General features: G+C 41.6%; 2 protein-coding genes across 6 annotated transcripts in view; one reads left to right on the forward strand and one right to left on the reverse strand.

The window, feature by feature from the left end:
- The window catches only part of Ripk1 (receptor interacting serine/threonine kinase 1), a 32,487-nt gene extending 21,459 nt beyond the window's left edge, over positions 1-11,028 (reverse strand). The window contains exons 1-5 of one of the 4 annotated variants that reach the window (XM_052729555.1): positions 10,623-10,732; positions 9,253-9,326; positions 4,611-4,821; positions 3,618-3,774; positions 174-311 (exon numbers count right to left, since the gene is read on the reverse strand). In XM_052729555.1, the coding sequence (XP_052585515.1) occupies positions 174-311; positions 3,618-3,774; positions 4,611-4,774 (459 nt within the window). In that variant the 5' untranslated portion in view covers positions 4,775-4,821; positions 9,253-9,326; positions 10,623-10,732. The other 3 variants (XM_052729553.1, XM_052729554.1, XM_052729556.1) reach the window with 3 other exon arrangements.
- The window catches only part of LOC128104632 (serpin B6), a 94,513-nt gene continuing 77,797 nt past the window's right edge, over positions 10,849-27,564 (forward strand). Inside the window, exon 1 of one of the 2 annotated variants that reach the window (XM_052729560.1) lies at positions 10,849-10,959. The gene's annotated coding sequence lies outside the window, so the exon portion shown is untranslated. Of the gene's footprint in view, positions 10,960-11,467; positions 11,580-27,564 lie in introns of those variants that run through there. The other variant, XM_052729559.1, reaches the window with a different exon arrangement.

The raw sequence follows: 27,564 nt of genomic DNA on the forward strand, positions 1-27,564 counted from the left end.
AAGCCGATCAAGCCACACCTGCCCTTTCATATCATGGCAGCCTTGCAGCAGCACCAGCCTGCTCAACGCTGAGCTAGGTCCTCCTGGATCATGATCACCTACAGGAATGGATTTCCAGTGGAAAATTCAAACTATAATTACTCAACCTTCTCAAAGTCTAGTTTGTGGATTACCTTGATGTGAAAATCACAGTCAACAAGGATATTTTCAGGCTTCAGGTCCTTGTGTATTACACCTCTGTCATGTAAGTAGCACATTCCTTCAATGGTCTCCACAATTATCCTTCCTTTTACAGAAAGCGGGACACTGATCTGAAACAACACATTAAGTCTATGAAATGGAGAAATAATCTAATAGGTAAGAGCAGCCACTCCATCCAAGATGGTGGGATGTGAGCCCAAGGTTTGTGTAAGCAGGTGTCTCCCATCAGGGGGTCTGCAGCACTGCTGTCCCTGGGAAACAAGCCCCTTTCAAGAAAGATTCCATTCCAGGGCTTACAGGGTACTAATGCTATATTTTATTCAGTGCAAAAAATAAAAAAAATTCTATGCCAATCTGGATGCAAATAAAAATACTGGGGTGCCTTGTCCAGCCTTAATAGAGGGAGGTGTCTAGTCTTATTGTAACTTGCTAAGCCAAATTTGGTTGATATCCTTGGGAGGTCTGCCCTCTTCTGGAGAGAAAGGGAGGAAAAGTGGATGGGGGAAGGGGGTTTGGTGGAAAGGAGGGAGCGGGGAAACGGAGGTTGGAATGTATAAAAAAAAAATAAAAAGACAAAGAAAAAGAAGTCATGAATTAGAGAGAAAGCAATTGAGGGGAGTGGGGGGAGGTACATGAGAGGTACTGAAGGGAGGAACGGGAAAGGGGAAAATGATGTAATTACATTTTAATTTTTAAAAATAAATAATTTATAAAAGAATATCCTGAGACCACCTGATGTTTTATCCACTCTATGATCCTTTATGTCTAGTACATTATGTAATAAAAACCTCATGTTTAAAAGAACATGAAATCAAGTTCCTTGCAAACAATGACATCTATTATTATTATTATTATTATTACTATTATTCTATTTCTACCACTACTACAAAGATAGCCTTTCAAATGATGTCTAGATTATCTGAAAGAACAGCAAAATCCACAAACATCTCCATGGCATATTCATGTGATATGACATTTTTACATTAAATATAATAATGCCAGGGAAACAGGAATGTGAAATGACACTAAGAGAAAACAAGTGTAAGGAAGTATGTTCACACCACTGACAGCTACATAAGCATCTCTGCCACATGCATGATTCTAAAACTGTGCTGGGGCCCATCAGTTGTTTGGGTTTTTTGTGACCTGGCAGCAGACACCTTAAATCTTTGTAGAAACTCAGGTCACTCTTATACTCTATTTATATCAACTTCAATGTCATTATTTAAAAAATGCATGTTTCTATTTTAGTGGTAAATTTCAGTTTTTCTCAATACAAGAACCAGCTTACAAAAGAATGATTCCTAAAAGTCAATGTGTGTTTGTTACTGGTTCACAGGAAAAAGTCAAGGTGATGGAACTTAGATTTTCAAGTCATACCAAATCACAGTCTTCACACCATCTGTGGTGGTTTGAATAGGTATGGACCCCATAGACTCATGTGCTTGAATGGATGGCCCATAGGGACTGATGTTATTAGGAGGTGTGGCCTTTTGGAGGAAGTGTGTCACTGTGGAGGCAGGCTTTGAGGTCTCATATGCTCAAGCTACGCCCACTGTGCCTGCAGATCAAGATGTAGAGCTCTCAGCTCCTTCTCCAGAACCATGTCTGCCTGCATGCTGTCAGGTTTCCCACCATGACAATTATGGACTAAACCTCTGTAAGCCACCCACAATTAAATGTTTTCTTTTATAACAGTTGCTGTGGTCATGGTGTTTCTTCACAGCAATAGAAACTCAAACTAAGACACCATCTTTATCCACATCATGCTGTAACTGAACCACAGCATCAAGAGCTTGACCACCACAATATAAAAGACAGCAGAAGGCTGGGTGTGGTGGAATACACCTATAGTCTGATACTGAGGAGGCTGAGGCAAAATGATCACTTCAGCCTGAAAGTTTGAGAGCAGCATTGCTATCGACCTTGTTTACAAAAATTAATTGATTAACTAAAAATTGCAGCAGAGATCTTTTCCTCTCTTCATTGGCATACTTTCAGGAAACCCTTGTTAGCAAGTATAATTGTCCCCCAACCCAACCTCTTCTTGCTTCTCTAGGTCCTAGACTTTTCCTGGGGCCTATCCTGTGAAGATTCTCATTGGCTGAGCCCACAGAATGTCTTCCATCATAAATGATGTATCACTGGATCAAAATGCCTATTTCTGTCACATGGCTGATCTTACCTGGGTTGGAGGAAGAGAACCATCTGGTCAAACTACAATGCCATATGTATCATCTTTTACCCTTCCCACGGGTGTTCATATTTCTGAGTGATCTGATTTGGTAGTTGTAAGGTGTAGGGAGATGGAAAGAGGGGGAATATTTGCTACAAAGGCAGCCAAATGCTTCAGCCCCTTACATGCAATCTGTGTGCTGGCCAAAGCTAGTGACTGGCAGTTCCACAAACTGGCATCATCTAACTCCTTCACACATGGCATTCTCTGTGCCTGGAATGCTTCCTCTCTAGTTGTCTGCTTCAACTTGTCCTTTCCTACCTAGCTCGGGTTGGGGTGGGCTCCTTGCCTAAGTTCCACAGCAGGTGACTATATGCCTATCAAACACCATCACATCATCTGCTCCCTTGCCTTGTCCACCTCTTGCACTTGCCTGTGTTGTATCAGCTATGGGCTCCTGGAGAACTAGCACAAGACTCAGCTCCTAACAGGTACAGAAACTTTAAAAACTTACCTAGTTTTCATGAGTTCCGTTCTTTCCTGTTCTTAAATTTTACATTGCTGTGGTTTATATTCTAGATTTAACCTATAGTAACTTCTTAAATGGTCTAAAAGTACAGTCACTAACATTCTACTTTTTCTTATAGTCAACAACAGTGTACACACTTTTCTTAATCACTATCTATCTTTTTTACAATATACAAATTTTCATCAATCAACCCAAATTTATTATCACTTACGCTGACGACATGTAAGAAGATGATTCTTCGGCAAAGGACAGGGCTATCTGTCAACTGTGGATTAGAGAGAGGCTGGGAGGTACAGTAAAGAGCGACCTTGCAGTGGAGACAGAGAATTACCAGGGGGCTTGAGGGGTGCGGGAGAAGACAACCTCCAAGGAAGGGAGAGGCACAGATGTAAGAGGGACTAACTTTACAAAGTCCAAACTAAACTAGATGTGGTGGCGCACACCTTTAATCCTAGCATTTGGGCAGGGGGATCTCTGTAAGTTCAAGGCCAGCCTAGTCTATATATTGAGTTCCACAACAGCCAGAGTACTTAACAGAGAGACCCTGTCTCAAAACAACAATCACAAACCCCCAACAAACAAACAAATAAAACAAAAAAGAAAAAGGGAGTCCAAATCACGGAACAAAATTCCCAACCAGAAAGCTACAAAGGAACCCCCAAGAGCAGCCAGATCTGACTGTTAGCACAGACTGCTGTAAGTGCCACTGACCTCGGCCTTCAGCACATGCATCAGGTTGCCCTTCTCCATGAACTCCATCACCAGCGAGTAATTCCCTTCTTCTAAGATGATGCCCAGCAGTTTCACCACTCGACTGTGTCTCAGTCTGTGCATCATCTTCCCCTCTTCCAAGAGAGCCTCATTGTAACTGTGGGCATGAAAGGCGATATGCTGAGCAGGGTGGGGCCAAACCTTCTACCCAGGTTCCTAAGAAGCCCCACTGTCCCTGCCGTGTGTCAGACTGCAGACGACTGTCACAGTCAGGTCTGAGAAAGCAGAGGCTTTTTCTCACCTATATGCCCGCTCCAGCCCTGTCTTAGGAACTGGTAGTTGGATGCTCACAACACTCAAATCAATTAATAAAAAGTGCAGCACAGACCTGGCCTGAAGAATACAACAAAAAAGGCACAATTCTCAAAGCTAGTCTGAGGAGGGGAGAAGCCCTCCACTGACTGCCTTTTTTTTTTTTTTTTTTTTTGGTTTTTCGAGACAGGGTTTCTCTGTGTAGCTTTGCGCCTTTCCTGGAACTCACTCGGTAGCCCAGGCTGGCCTCGAACTCACAGAGATCTGCCTGGCTCTGCCTCCCGAGTGCTGGGATTAAAGTCGTGCGCCACCACCGCCCGGCTCACTGACTGCCTTTTACAAGGTGGCTAGGACTTTTTAGGATGGTACTGTCCTTTGTTTTGTATTTCAGGCTAGGTGTTTTCACCCATGGCCCTGTTTTCTGCCTCCCTTGTTACCCAGGTTTCTGCTTTAGTGATGTCTTTCCCATACATTTCTCAAGCACTAATATCTTTTCACTAACCCCAAAGTCCTCACCCAAAACAACAGTAAGAGTTATGGTCACCCCTCACATGGCCAGTGTGTCAAGTCTCCCAGCAGATGAGCCTCATTTAAAACTCCATGTGCTTAGCCGCATAGGTGGCGACAACTACTTTCTGTAGGCAGCTAGGTAGGGCCTACCCATCTCTGTTCCCGACTCACTCAGCACGGTTGGGCCCTGTGTACACCTTTTTCAGGATGACAAATCCATGACTTTTGTGGAAACACAAGGACACCTTTCCAAAGCCTCCACTGTCGAGATCTTTTCTCTCCAGCAGGTCACTGGATGCCATCTTGATGTTGTCCAAGGACATGTCTGGTTGCATTTTGAATGCTCAACACAGCACTACTGGTTCTTGCTTAGTGCTGTGTCCTATAAATAAAACAGAGAGCTGTCTTAGGGCATGATTTTAAAAGACCACTATTTAAAAAACAAAAACAAAACAAAACAAAAAAATACCACATGTTGCCAGATATGGTGGCACATGCCTGGAATCCCATTACCTAGGAGGCTGAGTCAGGAGGATTAAAGGTCTGAGGCTAGCTTGTACTCCATAGTGAGTTCAAGACCAGCTTGAACAATATAGTGAGTCCTGTCTCAGAAAACAAAAAGCCCACAAAGGTAGCACATACGTGGTGTGCCTTTGTTTTTATTGAGAATAAGTGTAATCTGTAATATGAGCTGCTCAGCTAAGAGTTACAGATGACTGTGACTTTTATTCCAGTGGACCTTTCATTTCTGGCAACATGGAACACTAGAAAAATTTTAAAACATTCTGCCACAAAGAGCTATGCATGTTAGGTAACATAATTCGAGCATCCACTGAAATTCAGAGTTTAGTATATAGTAGAAAAGGCAAATTTCCAGGAAATTGAGCAGACTCAACACTGGACAAGGAGTAATGCCTCCCATGATGGCAACTGTACCAGCGTGGCCCTAGGTTAGGAACGGGGTAGTATTCAATGTAAGAGGGCTGGAATGAGGCCTCCCTGTCACTGGGACCTCCTCGGCATACAACTTCTCAGTGGAGAGATGGACTGGAAAAAATAAAAAGCATGAATACATGTGTCTAGGACCAGGAATGAGATGTTTAAAAAGATTCTCTGTGAATTCATAACCTTGAGCCACCTCCAAATAAGTTTGGGCTTTGATTTCAGAGGATCCTGGCCATTCTCCTTAGAGCAGGATTCTCCAAACTAAGAATGTTTATGTACAAAGAGGTCATCGTCTGACGACATCCTCAGATTATAAGGTTAAAGCCAAAAAAAAAAAAAAAAAAAAAACTTCAAGGCAGGCCAGACAGAATCTGTCCTCTCCCATGTTCACTTACATAAACTCCCTTTCCAAAAGTATAAATAACAAAAATTCCCTATGAGCTAGACCCTGCGTATATAACAGGCGGCAGTACTAAGCACATGGGTGAGAACCTCAGGTAACTAGTCTATTAAGTAATATTAGGAAATAAATACGTCCCAAGTAATTATGAGCAAAATTAGGGACTGGAAGACAATTAAAGAGAATAACACACTCTGAATAGGAAGATGTGAAAAAGAACGAGGACTTAAGAGACCTGCCCATCTCTGCTGAGCGGCATTCCGTGTTTCTCAGAACGAGGACTTAAGAGACCTGCCCATCTCTGCTGAGCGGCATTCCGTGTTTCTCAGAACGAGGACTTAAGAGACCTGCCCATCTCTGCTGAGCGGCATTCCGTGTTTCTCAGAACGAGGACTTAAGAGACCTGCCCATCTCTGCTGAGCGGCATTCCGTGTTTCTCAGAATGAGGACTTAAAGGAGAGTGCTTTGGAGGGGAGGCATGGGGCCGCAGTGCCAGGATGAGTGCGGCAGCTTCGCTGGGCTCAACATCTTCCTGACCACCCCCTCATACAATTGTAATGACCAGCCCCGTTACAAACAATGGCTATTCAACACAAGCAAACTTGATTCCCCCTCTGAATGCTGGGAAAAGAAGACAGAAAACTCCAAAATAAGGAAGGTAAAATAGAAAGAGACAGTACGTAGTTTATGGGTTACAGTACATTCTTAATGAGTACTTAAAAGGTGAAATAGTGACCAAAGAGAAAATCCAGGAGGCCTAAGAAGTGTACAAAGAATATATCCAAGGTGACATCTTTAATAAGAAGGAGTGGAACTATGATGGTCATCTCCCATGGAAGAAAGGCTCTTCCCAAGGGCTCTGTCATTCCTGAGGAAACTTTCTGTTCAGAGTGGAAAACACAGCCCAAAGTGAGTGCTTCCCTCTGGGTGAAGACCTAAGACATTCAATGGTATTAAGAAGTACAGAGGAGTTCTCGTAACACTGTGTTAACAGTTTTTAATATTTTAGGTGAGAAATCTTTATCTTGAAGTTATTCAAGGAACAGATAATATCTTACAAGCATGGGCTGCCTGTGATCTTGTCTAGTGGCCTGCAGCAGAACGCTTGAGTAAGCGAATCTCCTACACTGTACAGAGGCTCCCTAGAGGACACCAGTATTCCAGTGCAACTGATATCAGACGGACATGACAAATGATCTTCTCCATGTCTCAGGCATTGCCAAGCAAGAAGGGCAGAGGCAAGGAGAGGAGCCTGCCCAGAGGAAGGCATGAAGGCAGATGAGGAGCGAGGAGGCGCTGGAGGCTTGCTAGCAGAAGCCATTCATGTGCCTTGTGACTTTAAGGAACTTACTTAGTCTCAATTTCCTCATCTGTGAAAGGAAATGACAGCTCATCTTGGAAGTGGCAAGGAATTATGAAAAAATAACACATGAAAATACATTTGCCTGCTTAATGGCTATGGCTACAGTTAGCCCTGCTGTTTATGTTTATCAACGCCGTGACTCTAAGAACCCCACTGTGTCACTGGGCCTGGGTACACAGGTACATTTCCAAGTGTACAAAAAGCACTTCCAACATGATGTTTTTAATGAGAAGGGGTGGAACTACAATGGCCATCTCCCATCGAAGTAAAGGCCGGTTCTGAGGGCTCTGCTATCCCCAAGGAAACGTTCTCTTCAAGTGAAAACCAGCCCTAGAGTGCTACTGGCTTACATGTTGAATTAAGACTGATACATTGAATTGAGACTATCCAGCAAGTCCCTACTGACGATCTATGAGAATGAAAATGGGATAGTGTGAAGACAGAAGGGGTAAACGTTATGTTCCAGGCCTGACTCTTCATTTCCTATAGATGCTCTAGAGTGCTACTGGCTTACATGTTGAATTAAGACTGATACATTGAATTGAGACTACCCAGCAAGTCCCTACTGACGATCTATGAGAATGAAAATGGGATAGTGTGAAGACAGAAGGGGTAAACGTTATGTTCCAGGCCTGACTCTTCATTTCCTATAGATGCTCTAGAACATTCGGACCTGCCTAGTCTCCCCAGCTCACGATATGTCCCTTTCCCCAGCCACAGTATTTTAAATCCTAGTCAGGAAGCCTAGAAGTTGCTGGTCTGCCAGGTGTCCATGCACTTTCATTTCCTGGGGGACCCATCTTAAGACTTCCTGTTTTGAGATATTTACAGAGTTGGACTTCTCTCCTCAAACAGTTATTTTAAAATGGTTTCTAATGAAGTTTACGGAGGCAAAAAACCAAAACCAAAAAACCTGTTTGGCCACTGTCCCCAGTGCCTAGCAGAACCAAATGTGGTAAACAATTGTTAAGTAGCTAAAAAAAATTTACAGAACTATTTAGTTGTTAAAGAATAAAGGATATAGTTAAACAGATTTTAAAGCATTTATAAAATAGATTATATGGTAATTTAATAGAGAAAAAGGCACAGGGAAAGACACCAAAATATTCACCACCAAAATATTCACCAGCATTTTATTTACACTGTAGGGAAATGTTTACTTTCTTCTCTATACTTTTAAGTCAGGGTCTTGCTGTGTGCCTGGGCTGGCTTGAGATTTGTGATCCTCTTGCCTCAGCTTCTGGAGTGCTGGGATTGCAGCTGTAGCTCACCATGCCTGGCTCATCTTTATATATATATATTTTTAAATTACATTTTCTATAATATCAAGGATTGCAAAAACACTGAATGTAAGGTAGAAAGCCAGATAATCACAACAGGCATGTTGACCTGTGATTGCAAGTCATAGCTAATTTCAGCTAATATCATGTCCTTTTGAATGGGGTTTGCTAACGCTTTGGGATAAATGATTATCAATGCACAACCACAGAGAAGTGAAAACTTCCCACTGAAACGAATCAGAAATTCCAAGAAATTTCAAAATTAACCTTGGTAAAATAGGTCTACATTATATATACATATAATACTGTTTTGAGTTCAAGCTTACTTAGTGAGTTCCAGGCCAGACAGGACTACACAGTGAGATCCTGTCTCAGGAAGTGTGTGTGTGTGTGTGTGTGTGTGTGTGTGTGTGTGTGTGTGTACAAACACATGCCCCCTGTAATAGCTGGACTCATTTAAACCCAATTAATTTTCTCTTAATTTTTCAATGACAATCATATATGATAAGAGCAGGGGGACAGAGAATGAGAGAATGTCACTTGCTTATTGTGGCCCACTTCTTCCCTAATGGAATTCTGATTTTACTCAGGTATGTGACATAATCAAAAGCCATCTCCAAGGTTCTTTAATTAATACAGCCTGTGCTTTGCCTCCAAACAGGGCAATGAACAAGGAATCAAGTCACCAACCAAAGATAAAATTGGAATAAAATTTACTGAAACATGATCAAATACATTAGCACATTGTGACCTGTGAATTAATCTTATCAGGACTATTTTCAATTTACAAATAAAGAAACTAAAAGTTGAGGTTAATCGCTTCACCTGCAATGAACAGATTCAAGCTTCATCCCTTCTCTCAGACTTCCACTCTCAGTTCTCTAATACATGCTACTTTTCTAGAAAGGAAAATAATAATTTATCTTTTGAAAACTCCAGATGCTGATAAAACCCCAGATGCAAAGACCAAATGCCTTTAATACAGGCACCAAGGAGGCAGAGGCAGGTAGAGTTCTGGGAATTCAAAGCCAGCCTGGTCTTCTACATAATTAGCTTCAGGACAGTAAGAGCTACATAAAGAGACTCTGTCTCAGCCAGGCGTGGTGGCACACACCTTTAATCCCAGAACTCAGGAGGCAGAGGCAGGCATATCTCTTGAGTCTAAGGCCAGCCTGGTCTACAGAGTGAGTACCAGGACAGCCAGGGCTACACAGAGAAACCCAGTCTTAAAAAACAAACAAACAAACAAACAAACAAACAAACAAGATCAGTATTATCAATGTCTTTATAGTAAGAGACATCTGCCAGAATAATAAACAACCAAAATGTGGGAAGCTGTACTTCTGATTCAATTCCCAGATTCTATTGGTGATATTAACATGTCATAGATTAATACATAGCAGTACCATGCCCAGTTTGTAAGTTGTTACCTTAGGCATATTTCTTAATACAATTCTGAAGGCTTAACATTACATATGAGGCTCAAAATAGGAAAGAGAGAAAAATGAAAATTAAACTTGGTAATTGTTACTGTTGTTTTTCAGTAATACAAACAAATTTCATTTTGAACAGGGCTAGTTCTCATTTTCTGTATACAGGAGAGCCTTAGTAGTGTCTTCCCAGTGGCTACAAAATTACATGACTAAGTCATTACATCTCAAAGTTGACGCTGCCATTGAGCTTTCATGTGTTAAGAAAGAATAGCGTTCTAAAGATTAATGGAGTTTTGTGGAATTTATTGATTAAAACAGCGTCACTCTTCGCCACATATAAATGAGCAAGGAAATCAAATGACCTGCAAGAGACAAAGAATGAGTTACCCTGGACCGAACCATGCATCCTCAGGAGGCTCTCTCTATTCAACGCTTAGGTGAAGAGGATGTGGCTTATCTTCTTCATAACCCAGAGAGGGTCTGCAGCAATCCATAAAAGCAAATGCTACTGAGGACCAGAGAAGCCTTGGATGTTTGCCACTGTTCTCTCGCTGAGGTCGTGGATCACGCCTCAATTGCCAGATCACCTCTGAGATAATGATGAAAGCTACTGATTGCTCTGCAACCTCCTGCTGCCCCAAGTACAACAGAAATAACCCTTTGAAGCGTTGGTAGGTCCAGGAATATTTACGTCACCTTGTTAGAGCACTAACACGTCAATAACCCATCACCTCTACCAAAAGAATAGTAAGAGAGAAACACCTGTCCTACAGTCACACCATAACCGTGGCTACGGCGCTGATGTCACTTTCCGTCGCGACCTGAGCTAAAACCAGCTCAGAAAGGCTCCAACCTCCCGCTAGAAGACTGACAGCAAGTGCCGCGCTTTTCGACTTCCGGGTTCGCTGGCGGCCCCGCCCACTACCGGGCTTCCGGAAACGAGGCCCGCCCTCTGGCCCACGCGCTAGAAATCGCGCGGCCCCCGCCCCTTCCGGGAAGCAAGCCGCTGAGGAAAACTAGCGGCGGACCCGGCGGCGGCCTCCGCGCTGACTTACCTCGGAGTTACTTTCCTTTTCCGCAGCCGAGTGCCCCGGCCCAGGTGAGGAAGGACGGGCGGTGGGTCTCAGGAGCGGCGCCTCGCCGTGGCTGCCCGGCCAGGACGGCTCCTGGGCCCTGACGAGGACGCGACCGAGCTCGGCGCCCAAGTGGCGCCAGGCTCGCCGCCGCGGAACACCGCGCTCCTCCGAGGGCCCGCGCGGCCGCTCGACACCCGGGAGGTGAGCGGCACCGACACCCGCCTTCCCGAGGCCGCTCCGGGGGCCGCTCGTCCTCCTCTACCGAGCTCCGCCGGGTGGGGCGGCGCTCGGCTGCTTCCGCCTCTGTCTCCGCCTCTGCTCACGCCCCGGGGCGGTGAGCGCGCCCCGGTGCCAGCCTCCCAGCTGGGCCCTGAGCTCCGCCTGGCACGCCGCGTTCGTTCGCACGCCGATCCCGGAGGCCTGCCCGCGGAAAGAATCGCAGTTGTGCCTTGCTTTCCAGCTGGTTCCGAGAGAGCCCTTAAAAAGAGGGGATCCTAGCTGCTCGGTCAGGGCGGAGTCAGCTTGGTCCGCTGGAAAACCCCGTGTGCGACCCTGGCGATGGAGAACCGGCCAATAAATTATCGTTCATCCGCCGCGGCGGGCTGTCGAGGAAGACGAGATTATTTTGTAGGCCTCTAGAATGGTAATTGTGAAATCTCAAGCAAAAAAAAAAATAAGTGTTACTAACAGGTGTCATTAAGAAGTTGCACGATAATACACGATCACTTATTGTCAAAAGATAGTCGAGACGGAGAACATACGCACAACCATCACCTTAAGAAAATTCACAGCCCTTTTAACAGATACCTCACCATGCAGATAAGCATTAAAAAGATGCTTAATGCCATAGGACATTATGGGAAACTCAACTTTGATGTAGAGTACTCAAAATGGCCAAATCCCCAACATTCACAAATGTAAGGAATGCAAAACGTTACTTTTATGGTTCCTGTATGACTTAGCAGTTTCACACACTGTTATGTACCCAAGTGAACATAAATCTAATGTACAAACACATGTACCAAAGTTGGTTTTTGTTGTTGTTTATTGGGGGTTGTGTCTGTGCAAAACTGCACATATGTGAAGGCCAGAAGTCCACCTCCAGTATCTCCCTCTCACTATGCTACCCCCACTTTTAACAGACAAGGCCTCACTTTACCTTTCGCTTGTGGAGTAGGCTAAGTTGGATGGCTAGTCAGCCTCAAGAACCTGCCGGTCTTTGCATCTCTGGCATTGGCATCACCATGGCCAGGTTTTTTACACGGGTTCTGGGAATTGAATTCAGGTCCATTTTGTTTGCATGCTTGTTGAAGGAACCCTGAGCTGTATTCCCCAGGTCCCTGTACCCAAGTTGTGTTTCGGGTTTTTCTTTAAGATTTTTGTTGTTGTTGTTATTTTTGAGTGAGTATACATGAGTGCAAATTCCCCAGGAGGCCACAGAAAGGCATCAGGTCTCCTGGAGCTGGAGTTACAGGTGAGCTGTCTAATGTGGGCCTGGGAACTTAACAGGTCCTCTATAAGAGCAGTATGTGCTTTTAACAGCTGACTCTTATCTCCAGTCCCTCTCTCTGAATTAATTTTTAAGGGTTTATTTTATATGTATGAGTGTTTTGATTGCATGCTTGTGCACTGCTTTTATGCCTGGTATCCATAGAGGTCAGAGGAGGGCATCGGATTTCCTGGAACTGGAGTTATGGATGGCTGTGAGCCACCATGTGACTGCCGAGACTGAAACTCAAGTCCTCTGCAAGAACAGCCACTGACCCATCTCTCCCAGCCCTGTGTCTGAATTTTTGCAGCATCTTTGCATAATTTCCAAAACTTAAAGCAAATGAGTTCCTTTTCAATAGCTATAGTAAATAGAATACTACTTGGCACTAGAATGAATTTTAGAATTAAAGAATTCGGTGTGTTTTTTGTATATTTCTAAGTAAGAGAATTCAATCTTAAAAAAAAACACACAATATGATTTCAAAAATGACATCCTCAATGAGGGAAAAATATGGAGATTCTACAAGGCCAGTGGTTGCCAAGAGTTTACGGGGAAGAGGGATATATAAGTAAAGCGCAGGGAATTTTTTCTTTTTACAGACTGAAACTATTTCATCTGACTACATGGATACCTGTCATGGCATGCACTGGTCTGGGTACTCCAGAGAGGCAGAACCAAAAAGATAGATAAGAATAGTTTTTTTTTTTTCTTAAGGGGAACCAGACTGTGAAATTATAGAGACTGAAAAGGCTTGTGTGGGTCTATAAGCTGAAGACCTCATGTTGTTGGTAGTGGTTCTTTCTTAAACTCAGAATTAGGGAAGCTGATGATGTGCCTTTGTGGTGTATTGTTAGATTTTATTACTGTTAGCATCTTACTAGACCTAACTTAACAAATTATAAGTTAACTTGAGAGAAGAGGGGAGGGAGGGAGGGAGGGAGGGAGGGAGAGAGAGAGAGAGAGAGAGAGAGAGAGAGAGAGAGAGAGAGAGAGAGAGAGAGAGGAGAGAGAGAATAGTTCTGTACTACCTGAGGTATCAAGCATTAACTAGGCTACTTGAAATGCATATCACATGAATAAGGTATATCGATAATCCCTATTTTCTCCTTTTTTGCTTTGTCTTTCTAGGAATTTATCAAAGTTGCTGATCTCTTAAATAAAAGTTAGGATTTTGTTTTCTATTTTCAGGTTCATTGACTTCTACTATCTTTATTATTTCCTTCTGTTTGTAGTGGCCTTGTCCTTTTCTTTATTTGTTAGTGTTGAATTATAGTTTATTGTTTTAAGACTTCCTTTTCTAATAAAAACATTTTAATGATGTAACTTTTTAGTCTTCCTTTACCTACATCTCAGTTGTTTTCATATATTTTATTTTTACTTTTACTCAATTAAAATAGTGTCAAGTCTTATTTTTGACCCGTATTTCATTGGTAAGTATGTTATTTTCCTAGTATGTAGTGATTTTTTTTCTTTTGAGACAGGGTCTTACTATGTAGATTTGGGTGGCCTTGAACTCAGGGATTCACCTGCCTCTGCCTTCTGGGTTCTAGGATTAAAGGTATGCACCACCAACCATCCAGGCTTCCATTATCTTTTTTATTGGTTTCTAGTTTAGTTTTGTATTAAAGTAGAACATATTTTGTGTAATTACAATTCTAGATGGCTACAATCCACGGTGAATGTTCCACGTGTCCCTGGACATTCTGTACATTCTGTTTTGCTGGGAAGAGTATTCCATAAGTGTCAATTGGATCCACTTGGCTCATGATATTACTGTTTTTCTGCCTATTACTGATGAGGAATCTGTAGTCAATCTGAGTTGCTGCTCTCTTTTGGACTACATGGAATGGAAGATATTTCAAGAGTTGGTCTTTAATTTTTAGGCTTTTTAAAAAAGATTTATTTTATGTGTATGAGTGTTTTGCCTGTGTGTATGTAAGTACACCACATGCATGCACTTATCACAGAGTCCAGAAGAGGGTATTGGGTCCCCTGAACTGTAATTACAGATAGTTGTGAGCTGCCTTGTGGGTTCAGGGAACCAAATCCTGGTCCTCTGCTGGAGCATCAAGTTCTCTTCACTCCTGACCCATGTTTCCAGCCCTGTCTTTAGATTTTGCTAGCTTTATCATGATAGATTTTTGGAGTGTAGATTGTCAGTTGTATTATGATAATTGTGTTTTTCAGTTTTCAAACTTGTGCTTCTTTTTTATAGCCTCCATTCCTTTACTGGGGCTTTCCACTTTTCCATTGTTTGATAACCTGTTTGTGACTCACCGTTGAAAAGTTTTTTTGTTTTGTTTTGTTTTTGTTTGAGGAGCTAAACAACATAACTTCATTGTCTCACAGTTCTAGATGCTAGAAGTCTGAAATCAAGATGTCACAGGGTTAGTTCCTTTTAGAGTTTCTGATTATCTCAGTTTATGGTGACTTTGGGCAGTCCTTGATGTTGCTTGCCTTTCAGCTATATCATTTCATTTCTTTTGATTCTTCCTCAAATGACCTTTTCTTCTGGATCTCCCCTGTTTCTCAAATCCTCTTCTATATCCTTGTAGAATGACATAAGTCATTGAATTTAGGGTCACCATAAGTACAGGATAGTCTCTCAAGATCCTTATACTCCTCTAAAGATTCTCTTTCCATTGTAGTCAGTTTCTCAGTTATTGGTGGTTAGAACATATGGATATCTTTTTTTTTAATTTTTATTTTGCAATACAATTCAGTTTGGATATCTTTTTGATAGGACACAATTCAATCCACTACTAAGTATGCATTACTTAGAATTTGCCAATTTTAAGTGTTTGGTTTTGAAAAATAGACGTAGTAGCATATCTGCCACTGTAATGATTCAGAAAACCTCTCAACAGCCTTAGGAAGTTCTCCACAATTTTATGGTCTCTCTTTTCACCGCAGTCCCTGGTTACCAAAGATCTTTCTATAATGCCCAATAAGTGAAATATAAATACATATACAATGTTCCATCCTTTGTGTTTGGCTTCTTTGACTTAGCAGAGTGCTCCTAAGAGTCACCCACGTTAAATGTATTAGTGGAATTAATAGGTTTGAAAATGTTTGAACAAACTTAAACATAAGTTTCAGAAATAGTACAGTGATTACCCTGCTCTTCAGCTCACAGTTGTGAACATTTTGCAATGCTTGTGTTGTCTTTATCTTACGCTTCATCTTCACACATTTTGCTAAGCCATTGCCTAAATCACATCTTGCAAGGACAAGGATCTTCTATTGTAGCACGTTTATAACTGCTACAATGAATGTACTGTAAAGTTTTTGTTTTAAAGTCTGTCATATGAGTATTCTCTTCTGTACAAATATCAGAAAAAAAGAGCCAAAACTACTGTTCAGAGATAAGTAATGACTACTTAATATCTGGGTTAGCATCTTTGACTTTTTTCTTCCCATGCAAGTTGATACTGACTGGTACTTTGAATGCCAAATGATTTTGGATTGCATTATTTATATTTTGGCTGTTATGTAAGGCTGGATGCTAATTAGCACCTATGAGGAATGCTGTTAGTTTTGTTTTATCCAGATACCAACTCATATGATGAGTGTCAGGCCACAAGTTACATTATGCACATATACAGTTTGAACTTTGTTCCATGTGCATATTAAGTGGCCCAAATACTACTCTTTTTTTTTTTTTTTTTTTTTTTGTAGTTTAGTTCTCACTATCTTTGGCATGCTGATTAAGGTCAGATCCACACATGTGAAGCTCTGAAATGATCCTAGTTATCTATATAAACTTAATAGCGCTGCCTTCTTCTGCTTATTTTTCTTCCTCCTGCTGGTCTACCCAGTACTTTCTGCTTCTAGGAGACTTCTATTTCCAGTCTTCATGCAGAAAGCTGGGGCTTTTGCTGCCTACTGCCACTTCCACAAATTCACCCTGTCTGGAGCCAGGATATAGGAAGGAAGAGGAAAGCGGGAAGATTTGGCTCAAGCTCTTGTCAAATTGAAAAGTTTTAATGTCTTCAAGGTTTCAGTTTTTGTGGGCTCTATTTTTTGTGACTATGGGATTTCTGTAAAACCAAACAAAGCTTCATATTCAGATGCTTTTACTGGTGTCTTAGGGTTTCTATACCATGACCACAGCAACTCTTATGAGGAAACATTTAATTGGGGCTGGCTTACAGATCAGAGGTATAGTCCATTATCATCATGGTAGGAAGCATAGGTGCTGGCAGGCAGACATGGTGCTGGAGAGGTAGCTCAGAGTTCGACACCCAGATCCCAGATCAGCAGGTAGCAGGAAAAGTACGTGACACTGGGACTGGCTTGAGCTTCTGAAACCTCAAAGCGCACCAAGTGGCATACTTCCTCCAACAAGGCCACACCTCCTAATAGTGCTACTCCCTATGGGCCAGTGGGGGCCATTTTCATTCAAAGCACAACAACTGGTGATTGAAAGAAAATCCAAGGAACAAATTATTTGATTCTTAATCCAGCTAATCTAGAGTTAATTATAGAAAGAAAGACTAGACTCCAGTTTACTCTTTGAGACTGCTCTTCATATGAAAATTAGACAAGAATGGAAAGTGAAACTACAGGCTAACTCAGCAACATCAATATAAAACTTTCTTTCTCATCAAAATGAACATTTATTTTTTTCTTTTTATTCTCTCATACAATACAACCCAACCACAGCCTCCCCTCCTCTCTCCTCCTTCCACTTTTTTCAGTCCCCCTCTCCCCATTTCTCCTCTCCCCCAGATCCACTACTCCTCCATTTCCCTTCAGAAAAAAAAAAAAAAAGATCTCCCAGGGATATTGACCAAACATAGCATAACAAGATGGAGTAAGACTAGGCACAAACTCTCATATCTAGGCTGGATGAGGCAACCCATTAGGAAGAAAAGGGTCCCAGGAGTTGGAAAAAGAGTCAGGGACACCTCGACTCCCATTGTTGGGAGTCCCATAAAACCCCTTGAGCTAAACAACCATAATGTGTATGCAGAGGACTTAGTGCAGACCCAAGCAGGCTATGTGATTGCAACTCCAGTCTCTGTGAGTCCCTATCAGCCATGCTTAGTTGATTCTGTGGGCTGAGTTCTCCTGGTGCCCTTGACCCCTTTGGCTCCTACAGTCCTCCCTCTCCCTCTTCCTTGGGGTCCCTGAGCACTTAATGTTTGGGTATAGGTCTATGCATCTGCTCCCATCAGCTGCTGGAGGAAGCCTCTCTGATGATGATTGAGCTAGGCACCAATCTATGAATGTAGCAGAGTATCAGGAATAATTTCATTGATTTTTTTTTGAGGGGGTCAGTCATGTTTGGTTCTATCCTAGGCCTCTGGGCCATCCAGCTTTATGTTCCTGGCCCTCCAGGTGGTGTCAGGCTTGGGCCTCAAGTTAGACAAGTTATTGGTTGACCACTTCTACAAGCTCTGAGCCACCATTGCCCCAGCACGTCTTACAAGCAGGACAGGTTGTGGGTCAAAGGTTTTATGGCTGGGTTGGTGTCCCAGTCCCACCACTGGATGCCTTGCTTTGTTACAGATGGACAGTTCAGGCTCTGCATCCTCCATTACTAGGAGTCCTTGGTAGGGTCACCCTCATAGGTTCCAGGAAGTTTCCACTGCACTAGATTGTCCCCCCAGTGCCCCTCCATTCCAGTCATGTCTCCCCATACTCTCTCCCACTCTCCCTTCCTCTCTCCCCTACCTGATCACTCCTATTCCCATCCCCACCTGCCCCAGTCCATCACAAAATATATTTCCCATTCCCAGGGAGGATCCATGTGTTACTCCTAGAGCCCTCCTTGTTACTTAGCCTCTCTGGGTCTATAGATTGTAGCACGACTATCATTTGCTTAACAGCTAATGTCCACTAATAAGTAAGTACATACCATGTTTGTCTTTCTGGGTCTGGGTTGCCTTAGAATGATTTTTTTTCTAGTTCTATCCATTTTCCTGCAAATGTCATCTCATTTTTTTTAACAGCTGAGTAATACTCTGTTGTATAAATGTCCCACATTTTATTTATCCAGTTTTTGATTGAGGCATCTAGTTTCTGATTATTATAAATAAAGCTGCTATGAACATAGTTGAGCTAGTGTCCTTGTGGTAGGACGGAGTGTCTTTTGGGTATATACCCAAGAGTGGTATAGCTAGATCTTGAGGTAGATCAATTCCCAATTTTTTGAGGAACCATCATATTGATTTCCATAGTTGCTGTACAAGTTTGCACTCCCACCAGCAATGGAGGAGTGTTCCCCTTGTTCCACATCCTTGCCAGCATGAGCTGTCACTGGTGTTATTGATTATAGCCATTCTGACAGGTGTAAGATGGCATCTCGAAGTAGTTTTGATTTTTATTTCCCTGATGGCTAAGGATGTAGACCATTTCTTTAAGTGTTTCTCAGCCTTTTAAGATTCCTCTGTTGAGAATTTTTAGATCTGTATCCCATTTTTTAGTTGGATTATTTGGTTTGTTGATGTCTAGTTCTTGAGTTCTTAGTATTTTTTGGATATTACCCCTATATCAGATGTAGTTGGTGAAAATCGTTTCCCATTCTGTAAGCTATTCTTTTGTTCTATTGATGTCTTTTGCCTTACAGAAGCTATTCAGTTTCATGAGGTTCCATTTATTAATTGTCGATTATACTATGTGTGCTATCAGTGTTCTGTTTTGGAAGTTCTCTCCTGTGCCAGTAGGTTCAAGGCTATTGCCTATTTTCTCGTCTGTCAGGTTCAGTGTATCTGGTTTTATGTTGAGGTCTTTGATGCATTTGGAGTTGAGTTTTGTGCATGGTGATAGGTATAGATCTATTTATATTCTTCTACATGCAGACATTCAGTTAGATCAGCACCATTTGTTGAAGATGTTTTCTTTTTTCCATTGTGTTTTTCTGGCTTCTTTATTAAAAATCAGGTGTCCATAGATGTGTGGATTTATGTCTAGGTCTTTGATTCAATTCCACGATGGTCTGTATGTCAAATGTGTTACTGATTGGTCAATAAATAAATCACTGATTGGCCCGTGGCCAGGCAGGAAGTATAGGCGGGACAAGGAGAGAACAGGAAGCTGGGTGAGAGAGACACTGCCAGCCGCCATCAGGATGAGGAAGATGTAAAGTACCGGTAAGCCACGAGCCACGTGGCAAGGTATAGATTAATAAAAATGGATTGATTTAAGCTGTAAGAGCAGTTGGCAAGAAGCCTGCCACAGCCATACAGTTTGTAACCAATATAAGTGTCTGTTTACTTGATCGGGTTTGAGCAGCTGTGGGACTAGCCAGTGACAGAGATTTGTCCTGACTGTGGGCCAGGCAGGAAAACTCTAACAACAAATTACTTGGTCGGGTCTGAGCGGTTGTGGGACTGGCGGGTGGCAGAGATTTATCCTGACTGTGGGCCAGGCAGGAAAACATTAGCAACATCCACCGATCAACATGTCTGTTTTTATGTTAATACCATGTGGTTTTTATTACTACAGCTCTGTAGTACAGCTTGAAATCAGGGATGATGATAACCTCTGAAAGTTCTTTTATTTTCAAGATTGTTTTAGCTATCCTGGGTTTTTTGTTTTTCCATATGAAGCTGGGTATTGCCCTTTCAAGGTCTGTAAAGAATTGTGTTGTAATTTTGATAGGGATTGCATTGAATCTGTAGATTTCTTTTGGTAAGATGGCCATTTTTACTACATTAATTCTACCAATACATGAACATGGGAGATCTTTCCATCTTTTTATATCTTCTTCAATTTCTTTCTTCAAAGCCTTGAAGTTCTTTTTATACAAGTGTGGGGGCCAGCCCCCACTTTTTACAGGGTTCCTATGAGGAGGAGAGAGGAATAAGGAACTTGCAGATAGAATGATAGGCCTAGCCCAGAATAGGAGAAAGACAGAAACACAGGATAGCTTAGGAATGACTTGGGTCTAGAACTCTATTAAAAAGGGCTTTTTATAACAATGCCAATGGAAGGGGCAAAAGACCTCCCTCTTGCTAGATACAACCAAGTGTAGACCCTTCCAAACACCTGGTACCCAGGCCCGTGATCCAATCATCCTCTTATGCAGTCCTGCTGGGTAAAGCAAGCTCTGATTTCTCTAGGAAACCACTGTGGGCTCCAACATACAAGTCCTCAAGTCCTTCACTCACTTGGTTAGAGTTACCTCAAGAGTTTCTTTCTTAGTCCTTTTGTCATTTGTATAGAGGAGGGATTTTTTTTTTAGTAAATCTTGTATCCAGACACTTTACTGAAGGTGTTTATCAGCTGGAAAAGTTCCCTGGTAGAATTTTCAGAGTTGCTATCATATCATTTGAAAATAACAGTACATTACTTCTTCCTTTCCAGTTTGTATCCCCTTTATCTCCTTCAGTTGTCTTATTGCTCTAGCCAGAACTTCAAGTACTATATTGAATAGATATGGAGAGAGTGGACAGCCTTGTTTTGTTCATTATTTTAGTAGAATTGCTTTGAGTTCCTCTCCATTTAATTTGATGTCAGCTATAGGTTTGTTGTAAATTGCCTTTATTATGTTTATGTATATCCCTTATGTCCCTAATCCGTCTAAGACTTATCATGAATGGCTGTTGTATTTTGTCAAAGGCTTTTTAGATATACAGTGAGATGATATGTGGTTTTTATTTCTGTTTGTTTATATGGTGGATTACATTGACTGATTTTTTTTGTGTGTTGAACTATCCCTGTATCTCTGGATGTAGCCTTCTTGATCATGGTGGATGATCTTTTTGATGTGTTCTTGGATTCAGTTTTCAAATATTTTGTTGAATATTTTTACATCTGTGCTCATAAAGGAAATTGATCTGCAATTCTCTTTGTTGAATCTTTGTATTGTTTGAGTATCAGGGTGACTGTGGCCTCGTAAAATGAATTTGGCAATGCTCCTTCTTTTTCTATTTCGTGGAATAATTTGAGTAGTATTGGCATTAACTCTTCTTTGAAAATCTGGTAGAATTCTGCACTAAAACTGTCTAGCTCCTGGGATTTTTTTGGTTGGGAGACTTTTAATGACTGCATCTATTTCTTTAGGGGTTATATGTATATTTAAGTTGCTTATCTGATCGTGATTTAACTTTGGAAGGTGGTATCTATTGAGAAATTATCTATTTCTTTTAGATTTTCCAATTTTGTGGCATATAGGTTTTTCAAGTATGGCCTAATGATTCTTTGGGTTTCCTTGGTGTCTATTTTATGTCCCCCTTTTTATTTCTGATTTTGTTAATTTTTATATTTTCTCTTAGACTTTTAGTTAGTTTAGATAAGGGTTTGTCTATGTTATTGATTTTCTTAAAGAACCAACTCTTTATTTCAATTGATTCTTTGTATTCTCCTTGTTTCTGTTTTATTGATTTCAGCCCTCAGTTTGTTTATTTTCTGCTGTTTACTCCTCTTGAATGTGCTTGCTTCTTTTTGTTCCAGAGCTTTCAGGTGTGCTGTTGAATTGCTAGCATGAGATACCTCTAATTTTTTTATGTAGGCATTTAGTGCTACAGACTTTCCTCTTAGCACCTATTTCATTGTGTCCCTTAAGTTTGGGTATGTTGTGCATTCATTTTCATTGAATTCTAGGAAGTCTTTAATTTCTTTCTTTATTTCTGTCTTGACCCAGTGGTTATTCAGTAGAGAGTTGTTCAGTTTCCATGATTTTGTAGACTTTTTGTTGTTTCTGTTGTTGTTGAAATCCAGCTTTATTCCATGATGGTCTGATAGGATGCAGCATTGTAGGGGTGTGTGTTTGAATTTTCTTGTATCTGTTGAGGTTTGCTTTGTGAACAAGTATGTGGTCACTTTTTGAGAAAGTTCCATGAGGTGCTGAGAAGAGTATGTTCTTTTGTGTTGGAATGAAATGTTCTGTAGATATATGTTAGTTCTATTTAATTTATAACGTCTATTAGCTCCAGTATTTCTCTGTTTAGTTTTTATTTGAATGATCTGTTCATTGGTGAGAGTGGGTAATGAAGTCTCCCACTCTCAATGTTTAAGGGTTGATGTGAGATTTAAGCTTTAGTAATGTTTCTTTTATAAACATGGGTGCCCTTGCATTTGGGGCATAGATGTTAAGAATTGAAACCTCACCTTAGTGGATTTTTCCTTTGATGAGTATGAAGAGTCCTTCCCTGTCTCTTTGATTAATTATGGTCTATTTTGTTTGATATGACTATACAAGCTTGCTTCCTAGATCCATTTGCTTGGAAAATCTCTTTCCAACCCTTTGCTCTGAGGTGATGTCTGTCTTTGATGGTGAGATGTGTTTCTTTTATGCAGCAGAAAAATGGAGCCTGTTTTCACATCCTTTCTGTCTTTTTGTTGGGGAATTCAGTCCATTGATATTTAGAGATATCAATGACCAATGATTGTTAATTCCTGTTATTTTGTTTATGTTGGTGGTGGTGATGATGTGTGTGTGTGAGTGTGCATGTGCTTTCTTTCTGTTGGTTTTGTTGATATGAGATTATTTTCTGCATTTCCATGGGTGTAGTTAACCTCCTTAGGTTGTAATTTTCTTTCTAATATTTTCTGTTGGGCTGGATTTATAGATAGATATTATTTAAGTTTGACTTTATCATGGAATATTTTGTTTTCTCCATCTATGATGATTGAAAGTTTTGCTTGGCATAGTAGTCATGGCTGCCATCTGAGGTCTTTTAGAGTCTGCAGGACACCTGTCCAGGCCCTTCTGCCTTTTAGAGAGAAGTCGTGTGTAATTCTAATAGTTACCTTTATATATTATTTTCTCTTTTTCCTTTGTAGCTTTTAATATTCATTCTTGGTTCTGCATGTCTAGTGTTTTGGTTATTATGTAGTGAAGGGACTTACTTTTCTGGTCCAATCTATTTGGTGTTCTGTATGCTTTTTGTATCTTTATCAGCATCTCCTTCTTTAAGTTAGGAAAAATTTCTTCTATATTTTGTTGAAAATATTTTCTGGGCCTTTGAGCTGGGATTCTTCTCCTTCTATTCCTGTTATTCTTAGGTTTGGTCTTTTCATACTGTCCCAGATTTCCTGGATGTTTTGTATGAGGGATCATTTAGATTTAATTTTTTTTTTGACCATTGTATGTATTTCTCCTATGGTATCTTCAATGCCTGAGATTATCTCTTCCATCTCTTGTAATCTGTAAGTGATGCTTGTGTCTGTAGTTCCTCTTCACGTACCTAGATTTCACATCTTCAGAATTCCCTCAGTTTGTGTTTTCTTTATTGATTCTATTTCCATTTTCAGGTCCTGAACACTTTTATTTGTTTTCCTTCAACTGTTTTTTTTCCCCCCTTGGCTTTCTTTAAGAGATTTGCTCATTTCCTCCAATTTTTTGTTTGTCTTTTCCTCGATTTATTTTAAGGGATTTACTCACTTCTTCTTTAATGACCTCTATAATCTTTATAAAGTTGCCTTTAAGGTCTTTTTCTTGTGCTTCAGTTGGGTTGGAATATTCAGGGCTTGCTGCAGTAGGATAGCTGAGTTCTGGTGATGACATATTGCCCAGGCTTTGTTGATTTTGTTCTTATGCTGGTGTCTAAGCATCTGGGTTTGGGATGATGATAATAAGTCTAGGGCCGATTTCTGGGTTTGTCTTTGTTGGTGTTTTGTTCCTTGGTTTCTGTTTCCTCTCTGGTCTTTTGGCCTGTGTGGCCTGTGGTTGAGCATGGGGTCTCCACCCGAGTTGAGGCCTAGAGTTCTGATAGCCTGTGTGGCCTGTGACCTAGCAGGGAATCTCTACCTGAGTTGGAGGCTGGTACATAGTGATGAGGAGGGGAGGGGAGCTTGAGCGGCACACGGAAAATGGAGGAGGTCTGCAGGCAGGTGGCCTAACTGGAGTTCTGGTTGTCAGCGTGGCCTCTGGTCCAGCAGGGGGTCTCCACCTGAGTTAAAGGCTGGGATATGGTGACAAGCACGGGAGGATTGGGAATGGTGTGTGTGTGTGTGTACTGAGAGACTGGAGGAGGCCCAAGGGTGGGCAGCCTACCTGCTCTTCTGGCAGGTGTGGCCTGTGTTTGGGTGGGATGTGCTACCAGAGTTAGGGACTAGGGCACAGCATTGAGGAGGGGAGGGGCAACTGAGGATTGGGTCTGTTGGAAGCTAGAGAGTGGGGAGGGTCATCAGGATGGCCATCTACCTGGTCTTCTGGCAGGCATGGCCTGTGGTTGGACCAATATAAAGCTTCTAACTCAACTCAGTTATTAAAAAGCAGAATTCATCAGGATATACACAGAGACCAATGTAAATTTCCCAGACACAGAGTTATCTTAAGATTAGTGAGGCAATCCATAGAACTTGCTTCCTCAGGAGGTTAAAGTTGAAAATGTGGTTATCTATAAGTGTGCATCAAAGTATTTAATAGTATTCAATAACCATTCATAACAGCGGTGAATCTGTAGATGATCACATAATAAGGTGACAGACATCACCACAGGAAGTGAAGACAGCTTGGAGACTCACTGTTTTTACAAAAAGCAGAAGCAAGCTGCTTTTTGCTAGAAAGAGATATTGACTCATCCCTTGAGGTTGCTCCTTGCAAATATGTCCTAAGATATTGAGATTCCTCTAAAAGCACAAAACAGAAAAAAGTACAAAATTTATAAAAGGCGAAATTATCATTAATCACACAAGAATTACATCAAACAGGTACATAAGTTCTCCAACCTGGGAGATCTCGGGCCCCATGTGGAGGAGCAGAGCTGCAGCTGCCACATGGACCACTCAGCTGAGTACAGATCTGCAAGAAAGCTAGAGAGCCTGAGAAGCAAAGAAAAGATGCAGAGAAGGCAGAAGCAGAGAGAACACTTTGCTTAATTTTCTGAAGACAGACAGTGGACACTGTTCTCTACCTTGTGCATGAATATGAGTGTACACATCGACTTGCTTACACATGAAGATGACAAGATAAGCACTGCTTCGGATATTGAGTGTGTCCCCCAGAAGTTCATGTGCTGGGTTCTTGGTCCTCAGTGTGGCTGTGTTGACGTGGTAGAACCTTTAAGAGGTGGGTCTAATAGAACTGTGATCAGAATTATCAGGAGAACTCAGCTCCCTCAAGAACAGTTTATTTTTGGGGCGGGGTGGGGGCAGAGAGATGGAAAGGGAGAAGGAGAGATTGAGTGGGAGCCTGGGTAGGGCAGTGAAGCAGCCAGGCAACAAGCATTGTTTGGCAGCCTGGGGCATAGGCATGCACTTTTCCCTCTTCTAGCACTAGTGCAGGACCTAGAGACTGTACCCCTATTGTCTTAGGTAACTTCTGTAGAAGTACAAATAATTTACAAGACTGCTTTGACTACATAGAACAAGATCCTCCTTTTGGAAAACTGAACACAAGTTAGAATGGTTTGGGTCCTTATACTAGCACATCATTTGCTATGTCAAGCAGAGGACAGAATGAAGACGGGGGCCGTGGCATTGCTCCATCAGCTTCACTAAGTATTCTTTTGATTACCCTTCCCATCTCTAAGCTCCTCTACATCCTCTTCTAACCAGTTATCAGCAGCACTGACATCAAAGTCAGAAAAGTTTGGAAAATGGCATCATTCCATGGAGTCAATGGTGAAGCATTCAGCTTGGCTGAAGAAACCTTTAGTTCTAATCCAGCCATGGTTAGGAGGCAGCAAGTTGCCATCAGCATCATATTTTCCTTTTGGAGAATGAACAGCACCAGGGAACTTCCAAGATCCATGCCCACCCCACCCCCATACACTGAATCTCACATGATCAGGTTTGAAGAGAGCAATTGAAAAAGCCAAGATCTACTGTAGAAAGAGAGCAGGGTCAAGTGTTCACATCCAGTTTTGTAGCTAAAGTTTTCCTGGTTCTGTTCAGCTCCTGCGGCCAGTTGCTTGGACCCAAGTAAACACACAGAGACTTATATTATTTATAAACTATATGGCTGTGGCAGGCTTCTTGATATCTGTTCTTATATCTTAAATTAACCCATATCTATTAATCTATAAATTGCCATGTGGCTTGTGGCTTACCGGTACTTTTACATCTCGCTTCCTCTGAGTCTGGCTGGCGCTCAGCCTTCTTGTTTCCAGAATTCTCTTCTCTGCTTGTCCCACCTATACTTCCTGCCTGGCTACTGGCCAATCAGCATTTTATTTACCAGCCAATCAGAGCAACACATTCAGAGCATACAGAACATATCCACAGCACAGTTTTATGTCAGCTGTCTGATGAAAGCTCTCAGAGAATTGAGAGTGACTATCTGGAACTTGCATTCTGTTCCAAGATTAGCTGATCAGTGTGGCTTACCATGACATCAGGCACTTAGGGAAAAGAAATAGCTCTACCATTGCTTTTGCAAGGAATTTACATCTGATTGAACAAATCAACAAACCAAGGTTTGCTGTCTTTCTGACTGCAGTGCTAACTTACTATTTGAGCTGGCTATCAACTGCCATGCCTTTTGATCACCCTACCACTAAATCTTTCTTTTGTTGGTGGCTAAAATTCAGTTGGTGGCTAAAACATATCTATATAATCTTCTCTGGCTTAGTACTTAATTGGAATGTTCAGAGAATGTGTGGGATAAAATAGGGAACATAGAAAATGCCGGGCGGTGGTGGCACACGCCTTTAATCCCAGCACTTGGGAGGCAGAGCCAGGAGGATCGAAAAACCAAAAAAAAAATTGAAAAAAAAATAGGGAACATGTAGAGTTTGTAGCTTATACTGACTGTTCAAACCAATCATCTTAGAGAAAGGAGATTGCCCCACAAAAAGGGAAGGGGGGCTTTGAATTGTCAGGCTATACCCTCACCCCTCTTCCATTGCTAATAGCTCTGCTCTGCTCTTTTGAAGCAATATGGGTAAACTAAATACTCCATTTCAGAGGCTGTTCACCATGGTACTGGATTCCTTACCTATCAACCCAAAAGATAAGGTGATTCTTAGTGGGCTGAGTTGTGATAGGGCAGGGGGAGAGCGTTCTTACATCTTATACATTGTTTAACTGTTTCTGACCTTCATTCTCTAGATACTAGTGGAACCCTTTTCTACCCAAAGTTGTAACCATCAAAAATGTTTGGAGACATTTTCAAATTTCCCTGGGGAGAGGGGTAATAAAAGAAACTCTTGTGAGAACCACTGCCTGGATGATGGCTTGCCTGGGGAAAAAAGAGGACAAAAGGAAAGTGGTATTCTAATGTCATTGACTGCAGCATTAA

This window comes from Peromyscus californicus, unplaced genomic scaffold (assembly GCF_007827085.1).
Source record: "Peromyscus californicus insignis strain IS unplaced genomic scaffold, ASM782708v3 Scaffold_8__1_contigs__length_139910024, whole genome shotgun sequence".
NCBI lineage: Eukaryota > Metazoa > Chordata > Mammalia > Rodentia > Cricetidae > Peromyscus > Peromyscus californicus.